The sequence below is a fragment of the Rattus norvegicus genome, chromosome 17 (assembly GCF_036323735.1).
Source record: "Rattus norvegicus strain BN/NHsdMcwi chromosome 17, GRCr8, whole genome shotgun sequence".
In the NCBI taxonomy this organism is placed as follows: domain Eukaryota; kingdom Metazoa; phylum Chordata; class Mammalia; order Rodentia; family Muridae; genus Rattus; species Rattus norvegicus.
In genome coordinates, this window is record NC_086035.1 from 18372501 (window position 1) to 18390000 (window position 17500).

The 17500-nt window shown below is 45.7% G+C and overlaps 1 protein-coding gene across 4 annotated transcripts in view; it reads right to left on the reverse strand.

Annotated features, from left to right (window-relative positions):
• Cap2 (cyclase associated actin cytoskeleton regulatory protein 2) overlaps window positions 1-17500 on the reverse strand; it is a 149220-nt gene that overhangs the window by 112039 nt on the left and 19681 nt on the right. For all 4 annotated transcript variants that reach the window (XM_006253754.4, XM_006253753.5, XM_039095302.2 and 1 more), the window contains 2 exon segments: window positions 10920-11041; window positions 5856-5959 (listed from right to left, as the gene is read on the reverse strand). In XM_006253754.4, the coding sequence (XP_006253816.1) occupies window positions 5856-5959; window positions 10920-11040 (225 nt within the window). In that variant the 5' untranslated portion in view covers window position 11041.

Genomic DNA, 17500 nt, shown 5'->3' on the forward strand with positions numbered 1-17500 from the left:
GAAGGGGGGGCAGAGGGACAGAGAGAGGGGTGAGGGAGGGAGGGTGAGGGAGAGGGAGATGGGGAGAGAAGAGGGGAAGAAGAAGAGAGAAAGGGAGGGGAAGAGGGAGAGGGAGAAAAAGGAAGAGTGAGAGAAAGAAGAAGAGGGAGAGAGAGACGTAGGATGCAGAAGGAAAAAGGAAAGGGGGAGGGAGAAAGAAAAGAAACTCATAGAACAAAGGAGACAGGAAGGATGGAAAAGAGGGAGGGAAAGTAAAAATAACAATAAAAAGAGATGGAGGGAGGGAGGGCAAAGGAGGAGCGGGAGAGAGAAAGGAAAAGAGACGGACCACAGGAAGGAAGGGATAATACTGGAATGTTTTCTTATCTGAAAGTTAGGGCATTAGCAACAGTAAGGACAGAGGCTGGGCTCACAGATGTGGGAGCCCCAGAGTCAGTGACCAGATCGTGTTTCGATATTTTGTCTTTTGGACAAATTGATTCATGATTGCTAAAATACTACTCTGTGTGTGGTGACTGCCTTACTAAAGGCACGCTTTTTCAATGAGTTACAACAACCGCAGGAAAACGGGGAAAACCGGAAGTTAGGTGGAAGGCCAACCTGGGGCTGAAGGAGAGGGTGAGGGAGGCCACTCTGCCACCATTTAGCGTGGCTTGAGGTGAGCTGACCACTGTAGAGTTGAATTAAAGCTGGGATTCCCAGCATGTGCTGTATGTAGTCCCCAGAGACATCAAAAGTGAGGCCTTGTGGGTATGTACCTGTAATCCCAGCAGCACTTGGGAGTTGGAGGTGGGACGGACAGGCGTTCAAGGTCAGGATCAACTACAAAGCAAATCTGAGGCCAGCCTGGGTCACATGGCACTCTGTCTCAAAACCATCCCCGACAACCAGCAAATGAGGGTGTCTGTTAACTGCCTAAAAAGGCTCATCTGTTACGAGGTCAGCGAAGACAGGGACTTGGCTCAGTGTGTCCACATCGTGTGTGTGCATTGTGCTTAGCTCTAAGTTCACTGTCTTTTTGTTTAAATTGTTGATTCTCTTGTTCCATGAGACACCCTTTCTTTGAAATCCACTTTAACCAAGGAAAGGAAAGGAACATTCCATGCCCCAGTGAAACGTCCAGGAAGGACTCGGGATTTCCAGCTGCTGTTGGCAGCTGCTTTTCAACCATCAAGTCACTCAGCAACCAGCCTGTGACTAGTTCCATAAACTGGGGGTAATGACGTCATCGATCTGGGAGTTGGTTTATTTCTTGAGACAAAGTCTCCTGTAGCCCATGCTGGCCTCAAGCACCCACCTCTGCCCCCCATGTGTAGAGCCTCTGGCCTCTACCTCCAAAGTGCTAGGGACTGATTGTAGGCATGTGTAACCACATGGGGTTTATTTATACGGTGATGGGCAGAAAATCAAGTTTATGCACTGGCTGGACAAACACTACCATGTCCAGCTTTTCATTCAGAAAAAACAACACAACAGGCACCACACCAGTCTACTGCTAATGGCCACGGCTTCTAAGACCTTCTTGATGATATATGGGCTCTGTTTATAGAAAGCCCTTCCCTTTCAGGGTGACAACCATGTTTACCCTAAAGATCTATTGCAAAATTATGCATTGTTTATTCTTCTTAAAGGAGGCACAGGCTGCATCATTGTTCATTCCTGGGTTGGAGAATAACTTAAATAAGCCCTCTGGTTTCTGTCATCTACAAGGAAGCTAAGCCAGATCTAATCTCTTCTAAACCTGTTCTGTTCTTGAGTTCGGCAGAGTGTCCTAATTGTCAACATTAATCCTCCCCCTTCCCCGCTTTTGTGGTCTATTCTGTCAATAGACTATTGAGTGTCCAGTAAATTACAGCCTGCCCAGCAGCCAGCACAAGGACACAGAAGTTAAATCATGGTCTGCCCGTGCCCATTTGTTCTTAATATCTGTGAACTAGCTGTTAAGCTGGGGGCTGGGGGCTGAACAGGATGCATGTGGTGTATCCGTCTCAGATTTCCGTACTGTACAATCAGGTATGCGGGCGTTTCTTTTTCTAGGCAACAGGTGTGTTCTTGGAACAAAGTTCAACGCCCTTCTCTCTTCCTCCCTCCCCACCCCTTTTTGGCTTGCGACAGAGGTGGCAGCTGCAGGCTTAACTCCCATGACACAGGGCTCTGGGAGGGCACAGACCTAAATGGCTTGTTCACTTTATTAAAGCAACAGGCAGATGGGCTCTGACTGCCCGAGCTTTTCTTTGTGTTAGTCAGGGCCTGTGTTTTCTCTCTTTTGTTGTTCTTGGCTTCTCTCTTTCCCTATATTTTCTCTTCTTTCCCTGCTCCTTTCTTTTCTCTCTCTCTCTCTTGCTCTCTCCCTTCCTCTTTTTCTTTCTTTTCCCCCTGGACTCCCCGTCTCCTCTCCAGCCCATCCACACAACTCCCTCTTTTGTCCTGTCTCAGTTCCTTTCTCTTTAAAATAAGCACAGCACCCCGTAAAGCACTCCATATTCATTATCGAGAACATATTTTTATTAGAGTAAGCTGATGGGTGAGGAGGGAAAAGCATTTTATTTAAATCCCAATATACCTATACCTCCCTTTATTCTAGAAGGAATGTAAAGAAACTCTTTACCGTGCAAATAGAAGGCTCGCTCTGCACAAGGGTGTACATTTTTGAAAAGAAAACGTAAGCTTGGGTACTTATTTCTAAACCTTGCTGTTCTCCAGGTCTAGCTTCTATCTAGGGTTTTGTGAGATGTTAGTAGCCAGAGTTCTGATGAACCGTCCTACCCTAGAAACACAGTCAACATCCACTGATGGTTATGACTCTTGAATCACTGTGACAGCATTGTACAAAAACTTCTTCTTCACACTGGGGTACCACTCCTTTGTGCACTCAGCTTTCAGGTAGACTGTGTATGGTAAATATGAGAAATCCAACGCCAGTTTGCTGTATGTGTGAACTTTCAGAGACAAAGACAACCAGAACTAAAAGGGTCAGTGAGCTCTTCCAAGAGAAGTATTGAATAACAGTGGAGGACATCTTGGGCAGACAAGCACACCATGACGGGATTGGTTGACCACTTATTTAATTACAGTTTTGGATCCACTAGGATCGAGGCAGCCAGATCCCTTTGCAAGACCACTGTCAGGTGTGGGTGTTGACTATGCTATCTACAGAGACGAAGCAAAGACGGGATCCTTTCCCATATTTTTTCCTAACCTCCAACAACTTCATTCAAGCATCAGATTTCCTGTAAACCTATGTCCGGCAGTGTCTTTCCCAGGATTGTCCTGATGGACAGAGTCAGCTCTAGGACAGCGGAGTTGGCCTTCTGTCCAGATAGGCAGCCGGATGCTGCGCTTATCCTTACGTTTCTAATTGGCCTGACTCGCCTTTTCACTAAATGGATGTAAGTAATGACTAACTGCCGGGTATAACTCTGTCTGTAGCTAGCAGACCAGAGTGCACATCCTTAAAGATTTATTCCCATCCAGAAATCCCAAGATTCAATACTTCCCCCCACCCCAGGCTGTAACTGAAAAGAAGTCATGAGAAGATAAGACATAAGAAAATTTGCATCTCTTTGTCTGTCTGTCTGTCTGTCTGTCTGTCTTTGTGTGTATATGTGAGGGTGTCTGTCTGTCTGTAGGTCATGAATCTAGAATGGGATTCATGAGGGAATGGAAGAGTTATCAGGACTGAGAAGGGAGGGCAATGGAATATTTGAGACACAAAAGAAAAAAGTAGGGACAGTCAGAGGAAGGGAGTCAGCCAGAGACAGGGCTCACAGAGGAGGACATCAGGGAAGAGGGACAAAGTAGAACACAGTCTAGTGACGCAGAGGCATAGAAATGTCACGGCGAGACACATACTTTTCATGATGATGTAAAAACATAGGAAGAAAAGGGGCCGTGGAGATCGCTCAGTCAGGAAAGGATTGGCCTCACCGAGGGCGAGTTTGGTCCCTGGCACCTATGTAAAAAGCCAGCCGTAATCCCAGTGCTGGGGAGGTGGAGACAAGATGGCCTCTGGGCCTTACTTGCTGGACGTCCATCCTAGGCTGCTCAGTGAGTATCAGGCCCCGATGAGGGATCCTGTTTCACACACATGGTGAATTTCACCTCAAGAAAGACATCTGGGGTTGACTCCTACACACACACACACACACACACACACACACACACACACACACACACACACACAATAATACACCAGCAAAACCACATTTCCATCTGAGCCAGCTTTAAGTATACGATTCAGCGCTTTTACACTCATGCTGCCGTGAGGTTTATGGGCTTTGCTATCATAGAACTACGGCTTCACCTAGGAGAACTCACCCAAATGCACCCTTTTCTGTGTCGGATTTGTTTTCCTTAGCACAATGTCAGACGACACATTTCCTCAGCGCCTTTGTCTCCATAGACGATCCAATTGCTTCTACCCCTGGGCTGCTGAGACTCAACGCTCTTCCGAATTCGGGGGTACAAATACCACTTTGAAAGTCCGTCCTCATTGCTTTTGGGTGTGGGCTTGGTGGCGAGATCTTATGTCTACACTGTTTCCAGGGTTCCAGTAGCTGCCAAACCACTTTCTCTAATGGATGCACCTTTTTACATGCCCACCGACAGAACACCACACCCAAGCCCACACTCTCTATTTTCGGGGTTTTTCAGATGATACCTGCATCCTAACCGGTGTTCGATGATAGTCTCAGTCTGACGCTGAGGAAGAACGGGGCCTGGTGCCATAGTCAACTCTGTTGACTTTTTTAGAGTGAAGGGGATTGACCCTAATCCCTCTGTTCAGTGCCCTCCTGACAACCTAGCATACATCAAGTCCTCTGCAGTGACTAGCTCATCCAATCCAGCTCCCGTTCCAAGGTGCCTCCCTCCCTAACTCACCTCCCCAGTGGCCTTTTGCTCTGCTGAGAACCACTTGTCCCAGCATCCTCTGGGCCTTTGCTCTAACCCTGTCCTCTGTCCAGATGGCTCTGCTCCATAACCACCCTCATGGCTTCCTCTCTCCCCTAAAATCTGTTGTGGAAAATTTTAATTCCGATCCTTAGTTTCTACCCTGCCTTGATCGTTCAGTTCTCCGATAAAACAACTTTCATTATTTACACTAAGCCTTAAACAGCATGAGAGCTACGTGGTCAGAATCTACTTCTCTATCGATAACCCCGAGTTATTACTTACTAGGTTTCATCTGGGGTACTCTTAACTCCAATTGGCCAGTCCTCAGGGGCACGTTTGCATGACTCAACCAACTCATGGTGGCTTTTCCTCCATTCCTTTCTTCTCCCCCTCTTGGTTCTCCTCCACCCCAAACCAGGAACCCTAAACCCCGCCTATGTCGCTTCTGCCCAGCTATTGGCTGTCAGCATCTTTAGTCACCAATCAGAAATAAGTTGGGGGCAAGGGCAGATAACGTCTAAGGGCGGACTCTCTCATCTCTGGGTCAACCAGGTCTTGAGGAACCATTATTAGAATTAAAATACAAATAGCACCAGGCCAACCCATTACAAAGATTTCTGCTCAAAAAACTCCTGAGATACGGCTCCTATACCAACAGCCCTGATTCTAGAACTTTCTACCTCATTGTCCGTTTCCTTATTTTTTGGTAATACCTATAATAATACCTCAGTTGGTTATATAGTTATGTATGTCTTTAATTTCCCAAAGATAAAGGTAAAATTCCGAGTCAGGGGCGGGGCAGGGCAGGACTCTTGTCTCACTCATCTCTGAATTTCTGGTACCTTCTGGTGCTTGAATCAGTAGACGCTTGTAGGGCAGATAGTAAGTGTTTAAATGAAGGGAGAAATAAACGGACTAGACATCATGCCGTTGGGGTTGCCCGAGGGGCAAGAAGTACTCACGTGAGTCTCTACGTCGCCAGCAAGGACTCGGCTGTTTTTTAAGAACTCGGCCACCATACTGTTTATCAGTTTGTCAAAGGCTTCCACGGATGGTGCTACTATGCCTGTGGAAAGAGAATGGCTTGGTTACTCCCTGGTGGTTTTGTGGAAAGCTGGGGCTGGCTTGCCACAGGTCACGTGGAGGTTGAATAGCATCACTGTTGCCCTTCAATTATTCAGTCATTCCTTTGAGCACCCCATATTGACTATGGTTCCAGAAAAATCCCCTTTGCCCAGCCTCCTCCCTCCTCAGTAAAGACTTTGATCGACATCATCTACCCCATCCTCTACCCTGACAGTTTTGCAGGACACTCTGTGTATGTGTCTCATAGGGGCTTCGGTTTGAGTTTTTAGAAACTGCAAAGATAAATTTCTTAGTATTAGGGGAGGTAAGTCAGGGTTTTAGTAAGGGAGTTCCAGAGAGGCTTAACCTAGGAGGAATGAGGGCAGGCAGCAGCCCACAAGCAGAAGTCCTGGGCTGAATGAGGGGACAGAAAGCTGAGTGCCAGCATTTACCTCTCTCTGTGTCCTGACTGTGGCTTCCAGTGACGCACTGCCTCCTGCACTCTGCCAGTAAGACTTCCTGGCTTAACCATCTGTGTGTCTCAAACTAGGACCTCCCCCTAAGCCCTTCCCATCCCTAAATTGGTTTTTATCAGGCATTTTGCTACATCAAAGAGAAAAGTAACAAGAAAGCATCTGCAAGCCCAGGAGGGAAGCCGGGCAGGGAAGCAGGCCCCGTCCCACAGGTACAGATGAGGGAGAGCGGGAAGTGCAGACAGGGCAGGAGATTACAGACCAAACAACAGGCAGATCTCAAAGGGAACTGACCCAGGCTCCTCAAAGTCACTGCTTCTTCCTCTCTAGCTCTTCTAGGTAGGACACCCACCTATAGAGTTGCCTGGAGTCCCCAGGAATTCAAAGGACAGTGAGCTCTGAGCAAGAGGGGCGGCAGGGCAAACCTATTTTCTTCCTCCTCTATTTCGGAGGGAGAGGACAGAGAGAATGAGTGTCATTATGAATTGATCTCTACAGAGATTGACCAGCAGCCACTGCGCTGTGCGAGCTTAAGAGGCAGTGGTCCAACTAGCGTGCTCTGTTCCCTAATCTGCATTTTAATTAACTACAAACAGACAGACAGACAGATAGCAACAAAATACCCCAAACCTAAAACCTTGGCTTTCCTCCCCTAATACTAAGAAATTTATCTTTGCAGTTTCTAAAAACTCAAACCAAAGCCCCTTTCTTTCTTCAAATACATCATCCCTGCTCAGGAAACTAAGACGACTTCCCTCTCTTTTTATTCCAATTGTCCATTTCTACAGCCCCAAGGAGGGGTTGGAGTGTGTTGGGGGCAGTGACTGCCAGCTCCCCACACTTCAAGCCAAACACCTTAGCAGCCCATTGAAGGGGAGTGAGTTATTCTGCACCAGCTATGTGGGGTTTCACCGTCCATGATATAACAGGTCACAAGCCCTGAGATTCTGTGCACGCCCACTTGGAAACAGAAAGACCTGTTTGTCGCTTGAGGAAGGCGTGAGAGGTTTCTGCCGAGCATTTAAAGTGGAAAAAAGATTTCAGAAACGTCCTGGAAGCTGCTGCCTAGCGAAAGGCAAAATGATGAAAGAGAATATTTTTCCGGTTCCCTTTCATCCCCGACTCTGTTCACACCTCCCCCAGGCGGCCTTTAATGATCTGCTCCTCCCCTAGACTGTATCCTTTGAGCGCCTCTTAATCAAAGCGTCCTTAGCTCTGAGCAGTAATGTAGGAGGAGCGGGACTGTGTATAATTCATCTGAGGTCTCCTGCACCCAGGACCATGGTCATCACTGGGGCAGGGCTGCAGGATTTCTTCCGCTGTGGAGCTGAACTTGCCCGACTATCAGGAAAACAAGACAGGAAAACAAAGCGAAACAGGAACGCAAACTCAAAACTTAGAGAGAGGTTCTTCTTGATCTGTGGATGATACGGATTTGTAATGGTCTGTGTTCTTTCTCAAAATTGCCTTCAAAGTATAAAAGAAATAGCTTTATTTAATATAGCACACAATATAATAATGTAGTATATAGTAATACATATGTTTGTATGTATATCATATACTATATAGTGTCTATATTTAGGGGGAAAACTCAATTGATCAATTAGTAAGTATTTCACACCTAGCTCCTGTCTCAGTCCCCGTGGTGCTGGGATTATGGATGAGCACTACTATATCTGGCTAAGAAGCTGCTTTGGGATTTAGAATCATGAAAACTGACTAACAAGAGGAAACGGCATTTCTTCAGACATTAAGTGTTTTAAGAATGGGACCCCATCCAGGTGTCTCCCCAGGTACCCTACTTGCTAACAACCCCACTTCCAGTAAAATAAATTGGCAGCTAATTTCCCCAGGAGACCTTTGCTTTCGTAAGGGACTGGAAACAATTAGAAAACATTTGTTTGAATAGCAAATACTTTAATTTTGTGTCCTCTAATTTTATTTAGCCTCCCCCTCCCACTTCAGGACATTTCTTCTTTCTCTCTTGTTTGTATGCGTACATGTCTCATGTGTGCACATTGTGTACAGGCTTGCTCATCTGTGGGTGCACAGGCATGTGCTTTTGCATTTAGAGGGATGAGTCTGACGGGAGGTGTCTTCCCTGGTCACTGTCCACCTTATGTGTTGGGCAGGATCTCTTGCTGAAACCAAAGCTCAGAGATTCCCTGCCTCTGTGTACAGTGCGGGGATCATGGGCTTGTCTTCTAAACGGGTTCTGGGGAACCAAACCCAGTCCCTCTGCTTGCGTGGGAAGCTCTTTACCCATGGAGCCATCTTTCCCTCTCTCTCTCTCTCTCTCTCTCTCTCTCTCTCTCTCTCTCTCTCTCTCGTAAAGAAAACACTTGGTTTTGTTTGCTACCTTTTTGAATGTGTGAAGTTTAAATTATTGGCTTTCCCTCTGCATTAGATACCCACTATCTCTTGGAATTTAACTTCATTTTCTGTACTTACAGGCCTCTTATTGGAGACTCTGGCCCATCCCGGGTTCTCTTCAAGGAATCCCCCTCCTTCCAGTCCACCCAGGCCACTTTTGTTTTTAGCATGTTCGGGGGAAGGCGGAGCCAGCACATTTCGAGTTCACACAGTATTTTCTGCTCTGTGGCATGTAATAGGACACACAGGTCCCCAAACACCCAACATTCTAGGAACAGCAACACATGTCTTCCCTGGAGAAAGAGGTGTTGAAGTGTCCTCTTGCCCGAGGCTATTCCCAGCTCCCTGTAGCCTGGCAGCATATAAAACAGGTCAGAGGAGCTGTGCGAGTGACACAGGTCAGGAATAGACCTGCATATCCAATACAGATTACCATGTTAAATTTTAATTTTAGATGAGCAATGAACAGAGTTTTAAGGCAATTATGCACCATGCAGCACGGCTCATGCAATAGTTGGGAAATTTGGAATTTCCGCTTTGAAAGTTCTATCGTAGGTAGTTTAAAATAGCTTAAAGTGCCATATGGATTCCCTGCTATTTACTGTTGGCTTTTATTTGTGTTTTCTTTTCTTTTCTTTTGTTGTTGTTGTTGTTGTTTTTTTTAACTTGACAGAGTCTCACATAACCCAGGCTGACCTCGAATTAGATATTGTGGCTGTTTGATTAGGTATCTCCCCCCCCCCCCCCAGGCCCATAGATTCGTGTGTTTGAATGCTTGGCCAGGGGAAGTGACACTATTAGGAGGTGTAGTCTTATTAGAGGAGGTGTGGCCTTGTTGGTGGAAGTGTATTACTGTGTAGGTGGGCTTTGAGGACTCCTATGCTCAAGCTCTACCCAGCATGGAATCTGGTCTCCTTCTGACTGCCTTCGGATCAAGAAGTAGAAGAAGTCTTGGCTCCTCCAGCACTAGGTCTGCTCAGCTACTTTGATGTTCCTTGCTTCCTGCCATGATGACAATGGACTAAACCTCTGAAAATGTAAGCCAGTCCCATGGAAATGTTTTCCTTTATAAGAGTTGTCTTGGTTATGGTGTCTGTTTCCAGAAAACAACAACAACAACAACAACAACAACAACAACAACAACAAAACCAAAAAAATGAATAAACAAACAAATCCAAACTAAGATCTGTAGTGGAAGCTGGCCTTGAACTCCTGATCTCTGTGTCTACCTTCTGAGTGTTGGGATTAAAGTGCGCACACAGCACTCCTGCCTTAAAGAAAACTCTTAACTTTTTATTTCTGATCCTATATTTGAAAAAAAAAGCTTTTAAAAATATATGTATGCATGTGTGGATAATGTGTGTGGGGGACACCTATACAACAGTATATACGGCAATCCGAGGACGACTCTGTGAAGTCGATTCTCTCTCTCCACCTTGGTGTGGGTTCTGGGGATCAAACTCAGATGGTCAGGTTTGTGTGGCAAGCACGTTTACCCACCGAGCCATCTCCCCAACCCCAAAGCTCTTTTATCCAAGGCACTCTGGGTTCCACCTTTGGCACTGGTACCCGCCCAGAGGCCTATTAGTTGGGAAGGTCAGAGGTCAGATTACATGCTCTGGCCATGGCCTTGCTCCATCATTGGATCAACCTGGGACAAGCTTCACAGTTGCAATGGCCAGATGCGGTGACCTTACAGTGACAACCCACAGTACCCAATGCCTGCCAGTGCCTTCTAATCAAGCATACACATCCTATCTTTGATATTTCCTTCAATGATACAGTTACACATGAACATAAACACCTCTTCTTTGGTTGTGCACTGTATTCTTCAGAGGCACAGGTGTTGATCGCTTTTGTGGACTCTGGCTCGAAACTTCTAAGATTTGCTTCTAAAGCCGGCTCACAAAGTCCGAAAGTGTTTGTGGGAGAAAGAAAACGTATCCCTTCATCTTCTTTCCCGAGGGCTGCTTGCCTCTGGTTAACGTTGTGATCATACACAAAGGAAGGAGAAGGGGTTTGAAGGAAGTGGGAGTCAGATTTTGGGAAAGAAAAAAAAAAACGAGTGTTGAAGGCCCACAAAGCGAACCACGGGAAGACTAGTAATGACCCTACCTCTACTGAGGCTGTTAACTTCCCCACAGCCTCCGGGAGGTTCGTGTAACCCTGAGGACAGCCGCTCCAGCCGGCTGACGGCGAATTCCAGCCTCTGCATCAGTCCCAGCATGTCTGCCATTCTAGAAAGACACAGACACAGAGATTACGTGAGCGTCCCTGAGGAGCAGCGAACTGACGTCATCCCACTGAATGGTAGGCGAGAAGGTAAATATCACCCAAGAACAGATTCCATCACCTCCCGCCATGAAAATGCTTGAAAGATTCTCCGTTCAACGTTTGTTCCTGTTTTTGTTTGTTTGTTTGGTTGGTTGTTGAGTGAAGAGCTCTCTAGGTAGCCCTGGCTGTTTTGGAACTCACCATGGAGAGAAGGCAGACTTCAAACTCACAGAGATCCCCCTGCCTCTGCCTCCTCAGTGCTGGGGTTAAAGGCGTGTGCCTTTATCATACCATGCCTGGAGTGACTTTTTAAAAAATATAGCATAAAACCTTAGATGCAAACATCACCCGGTTTCCATTATTCTCAGCTTTTGGGAATAGTTCCCGTTAATCCAATGTGGCTGCCTGATGCCATTTTTGTATAGCACTTACCTAAAAGTCACAAACACATAACCCCAAATTAATATCACAAGAGGGCTTGTGAGGCTAAGTGGTGGGGACTCATTTTAACGAGTTCTAATCACTGTGTTAAAGCCTGATTACCCATTACCCAGCTCTAAACCCATTGATAATCCTTGTTTGTCTAATTGTATGAAATTGTGAGCTTCAGTTCAGCAGGCAGGGGGACATCATCACCTCTGGGTATCAATTATTATCAGTTTGTTTCAGTGTTTCTGTTGTGACATTATCTTATGTTCTAACGATTCTGAATCGTGGAGGTTTTCATTTAAAATATCAAAGGTGGCCATTTTCCTGTGGAGGCTGTAGATTACTTTCAGGCGAGTGTTAGTACAGGCTGGGCTGGGTTTTGGAGGCTGGGTCTTATGTTTTCCACTGTTCAGGAAAGATAGAAGCTAACCGAGGCACTGGGGATGAAGGAGGGCTCATACGCCCATCATTTTCTGGTTTTAAACGCATATTTAGGGGTTGGGGATTTAGCTCCACGGGAGAATGCTTACCTAGCAAGTACAAGGCCCTAGGTTCGGTCCTCAGCTCCGGAAAACAAACAAACAAGGTAAACACATATTTAACCACCTGTGTAGGTCACATGACTAGGCCTGGACTTTACACAGTCCTCTGTGAAATGAATCCAGTTAGCTTAGTACTATCTGTGAGCTGTATCTCTGGATGCTTACGACTGCCTTTGGTGAAAATCAGTCTGCTACCCCAAAGAGAATAAAACATGCCTGCTTTAGCCAAGGCCTTTGGTTTCCTCCACTCTCAGGAACTTTCCAAGCATCATTCTGAGCAAAGAAGGGGGTCTGCTTCTGAATCACAGACACAGCTACCCAGGAGCAGGGGTGAGCTTGTGTCACTCTGGGATGTGGGAATATTTCAGATTTCCCCCCCGAAAGCCAGGAGAATGTGCACCTCTGATTTTTTCAGCTGAAACACGATTATAACCGGTCACCACTGTTTTCAAACGCAAGGTTGACCACGTCTAACCACGTGCCTGGCTTTGTTCTTTAGCATCCAAATATCAGTCATCAGAGACGGACGCAGAGCTCGTGGTCTATTTTGGAAACCCATCGCTCTGGAAGCTGCCAGCGGCAGCTCCCTCAAAATATGGAACAGTACTCTCTCTCTCTCTCTCTCTCTCTCTCTCTCTCTCTCTCTCTCTCTCTCTGCACAGCTGAATCCAGCATCTAATCCCAAGAGGCTGCAAAATTAGAAGTTACTCAGCTATTCTTTTCCTCTTCACATCAGAGCTTCTGATTCCGTTGCAGTTGAAGGGGGTAGGGAGGAAAGAAGGAGGGATTTCATTGAATCCTTTACATAATCTCGCAGGGGAACTGGGTATCTCTTAGGTGGGCGAGGGCCATTCGAGAAATGGTGAAAGACCCTCCAATCTTTTAATAGCTGCCAATCTGTTCAGTTATCTTGGTTCCCTGTTAGTCAACTTGCCAAACATTACCGCCAGGGACCTAGTCTCCAATAGCAGGGAAATGCATCTGCCTTTTTAGCCAGCTTCCCAAACCACCTCTGGCTCCCCCCCACCCTGCCCCCCACCAGGGCAAGCTGTTTTGAGAGAGCCTGTTAAATTTCACACTTGGGACTGCCTTTCCAGCCTCTGGCTTAATCAGGCTCCTCAACTGGTTCCAAATCTCAAGCTATCTAATAGTGAGTGTCACACACATTGAAAGACAGCAGGACTCAGCCTCTCAACTTCGGGGAGAGGCAGATTGCTGTGGAATGTGGTCTAAAAGCCACTCAGATGCCACTTCATGTAAAATCAGCAAGTCTTGACACAGCCCCTAACAAGACCAAAACAGGTCACGAGGAGACTAGATGGATACCTCTAGGTTTAAAATTTAAGAGCACCCTGTAAGAGACACTTAAGAGCAAACAAAAGAAAGGAGACACCTGGGTCTGCATTAGCTTGCCCAGGGTGACCGATGGGATCTGAGGTAGCCATGTATTCTACTCAAACTTTCTCGGTCTTTCTACATTTGACCTCAGCTGCTGTGCAGACTTTCAAGACTAAGCACAGTCAGAGATTCTCCACATTCCAGCCCATTTGCCTTGGCATTTCAAAACGCACTTAGCCAGCTTTTGACAGGAGCTGGGAACGGAAGGAGGAGGCTGAGGAGAGGCACAGAGCTGCCACAGCAGATGGGAACACGAGGGTCTGTTGAGGAATGGGTCTGAGCAAGGGAGACAGATAGACAGAAGAGTTTGAACAGGAGGCCAGTGGAAGAGGGTGAGGGGGCAAGTTAGCTGTGACAGATAGTCTGAGAATCAGAGGTGGAACAGGTGGAATAGGAGGCCAGATTTACAAAGGCTCAAGAGTCTGGGTCAGACGGTATAGCTCAAACATGGCTCTCCAAGATTCTAACCACCCTGTCCAAATAGAAGGGACTCTCTATGTGACACCTATAGGTGAGTCCCTACTGCCTATAGCATATCAGACCAGAGGTGGCGTGCCAGAGAAAAAGGTGGTCATGTTCTGACATTTCACACTTTTAAAGTTTTTTTAAAATTAAATTACTATTTATGGATGTTTTGCCTGCATGTATGTATATGTACCATGTTCATGCCTGATGCTCACAGAGGTTAGAAAAGGTGTTTGGACCCCCTAGGACTGGAGTCACAGACAATTGTGAGTTGCCATGGGAGTGCTGCGAATCGAACTCAAGTCCTCTGGAAGAGCAGCCAGTGCTCTTAACCATTGAGCTGTCTTTTCATCCTCCTGAAGATTCGTTTTAAGAAACTGTATTTGAGGGAAATGTTATTTTCTTAAAACAAAACCAAACAAAACAGAGCCTCAATATGTAGGCTTGGTTAGCCTGGGCTTCCTCACGTAGACCAGGCTGGTCTTCAAACACACACCACTTTGTCCATACTTGAAACTGATCTTAATTCCTTGGGCATGAAATTTTGAAATACCTCTTGAGGTTAATTATAATGGGAAACCCATCTTTATGGGTCATAACTTTTCTTATTTAAAACTCCCCCTTCACCTTTTCTTTACTATTCTCTCTCTCATATATTTTTCTTTTTTAGAGGACATAGCACAGTTACAGGGCACAGTATGGGAACTCAGTATTATGTCATGATTGGATCAGAATGGTTAGCATTTCTATCTACTTATACACAGCAATGGTGTGCATGTGTGTGTGTGCGTGTGCGTGTGCGTGCGTGCGTGCGCGTGCGTGCGTGCGTGTGTGTGTGTGTAACTTCAAGCTCCCTCTTGGTTCTTAATGAATTATATAACAGGTTGTGGTAATATATGGTTACTGTACTGTCTTACAGAACACTAAACCTTACTGTTTGTTCCTCGTACATGTCAGTTCCTATTATACCATGACTCCCTCTCCATCCCCAACTCTCCCTAGGTTCTAGTCACCACCATTCAGTTATCTCCTTCTTGGCCATCAGTATTTTTAGCTCCCACATGGGTCTGAGAACATGGGTTTTTTTGTCTTGGAGTGTCTGGATTATTTTGCTTGGTATAATTCCATCCTTTCTCCTCCCTTTTGGCACAGGCCATGGGACGTGAATGATTTTCCTCGAGTAGATGCCTACGCCTCACAGGCAAATACTCATTTCGTTATGGCAGAAACGCTACTTTGCTTTCATCTTTTTGGCAAAACCAAGTGTGCAATTCTTACGGAACCACAATAGCTCCCTGCTCATATCTTCTCATTTGGAGAGAGAATCATTTTCAATCACTCTGCCCTTTATTATTATGATGTTTTGAACAATTGTCTTTTCATCTCCAAGTAATATGATTTCCTCTAAGTCTTGTCTAATTTTCTTCCATTTTAAGGCATTATCCATTGAGTTCCACCAGTGCACATCTGTAGGTTAAATTTATTTGTCTATTTGTTTGAGGCAGGGTCTCATTATATAACCCAGGCTTGCCCAACGCTCGCAACGTAGTCCAAGATGGCTTCCAACTCTCAATCTTCCCGTCTCTCTGCTTCCCTAGTACGGGGATACAGGTGTGTACCAGCCTTCCAAGCCTACACAGTTACCTGTGTCTCATCTTTCTAATGGTGTGCTGCCACAATTCACGGACAGTCACATCGGACTCCTGAGGGTCACTCTGATTATATGCTGGCTCACCTGGTTTCCTAACACTATGGTTAACAGCGTCTTGGCTTTTCTTTTTCTCTATTTCTCTTTTCTGTTCTCGCCCCAGCTCTTTCTTTCCTTTCCTTTTTGTTTCTTTGTCTTTTGAGACAAGAGTTTTCTTATGTAGCCCAGGCTAGCCTCAAGCTTTCAGTCCTCCTCCTTAGTTTCTTGAGAACTGAGTTTATAGGTGTGTACCATTCTTTCTGCTCTTCTTCCGGCTGTGTGAGCCTTCACTCAGTAGAGCCTGGCACAATGGGTAGTCTCCATGTGTTTCTTCCAGGGTGGGTCCTTCTCTCACACAAGTGGTTATTCTGTAGCCATACCGTTCATCTGTGACCCGGCATCCGGTGTAACGTTCTTCTGTGATGTTCCCTTCTATCTTCCTATGCCCTATGGTATCTTTGTCTCTGAATTTATAAATAAAAAATCTGGGGCTCAAATATTTCTCATAACCCATGTGTGCTCTCCCATCGACTTTATTCCAACAATAAAGAGACCTAGAAGAAAGGCGTATTTCCTAGAACCAGCGTGTGCTCTCCTTTTGACCGTATTGTAACAACAAAGAGACCCAGAATAGAGAACTATTTCCTGTAACCAGTCTGTGCTTCCCCATAGACTGTATTGCAACAACAGAGACCCAGAAGAAAGAAACATTTTCCTAGGGGAAAAGATCAGTAAGGCTGTTTTCTCTCCCCAATCCCTTTGAAAAGCCCATTCTCAAAGTACTTTGTCCCTAATATGGTTGGGTTCTATATCTGCGGTGCAGTCTATGTGAAACACCTAAAGAGAATGCATTCCTGTGCTTTTTCCCTATCAAGTTCCCATAAAAGGAGAGGTCTACACGCTTATGGGCATTTCACAAAGTCTCAGTGTTCGGGAAAGCACAGTGGGATCTTGAGGTTGGAGTCACGAACCCCAATGGGTCCTCTGACTCTTGTTAGCTGGGGCACTGGGATAGTTAATCCTTACGGTGAATTCGATGGATTTGGAATCTCTAGAAGATACAACTCTTGCCATGTCTGAGCAGGGAAGACTCACTCTGGTATGGCTGAGTCCTGAACTGAATAAAAAGGTACACTGAGCTCCAGAGGTCCACTCCCTGTTTCCTGACCCATTCACATGTGAACAAGCTGCCTCGAACTCCTGCCGCCAAGCCTCCCGGACCACAGTAAACTGTCCTCTCTCAAACTGCGAGCCAAAATAAGGCTTTCCTCCTCTAAGCATTTTCTATCAGTTTTACAGCCGGAATGAGGAAAACAACTAAAAAAGGAGCTCTGAGGAATGTGCTTAACTTTGCTTTACTATGTCACTACCCATTTATAGGTGTGCTAAAAAGTATGGAGAGAGAAAGAGTTTTTAATACCTTATTTTTTCCATGATCCTTTACTTATTTTCTAATATTTCTCCCAGACAAGTTCAAACAAGGTCTGATTCTGCTTGGTTCTGAGAGCACACAAGACCAGGCATGGTCAGAATGGTATGGCTGTAGACTCCTTCCAATATTAAAAAAAGGTTTCAGACTTATTTCTTTTATTTTATATACATGAACCTTTTGCTTGCATGTATGTATGTGTACTGTGTGCACCCAATGCTTATGTAAGTGAGAAGAGGGCATCAAACTTCCTGGTACTAGAGTTACAGATGGCTGCGAGCCATCATGTGGGTGCTGGGAACTAAACTCAGGACCTCTGGAAGAGCAACGATTGCTCTAAACTGTTGAACCATCTCCCGAACCCCTTCTTCCAACATTTCTATCTGAGTTTTCCTCTATTGTTGTGTATTGATTACCATAAAATGAAAGGCCTGCCATATAATTAGATTTTTAATCACGTATTTTCCTCCTA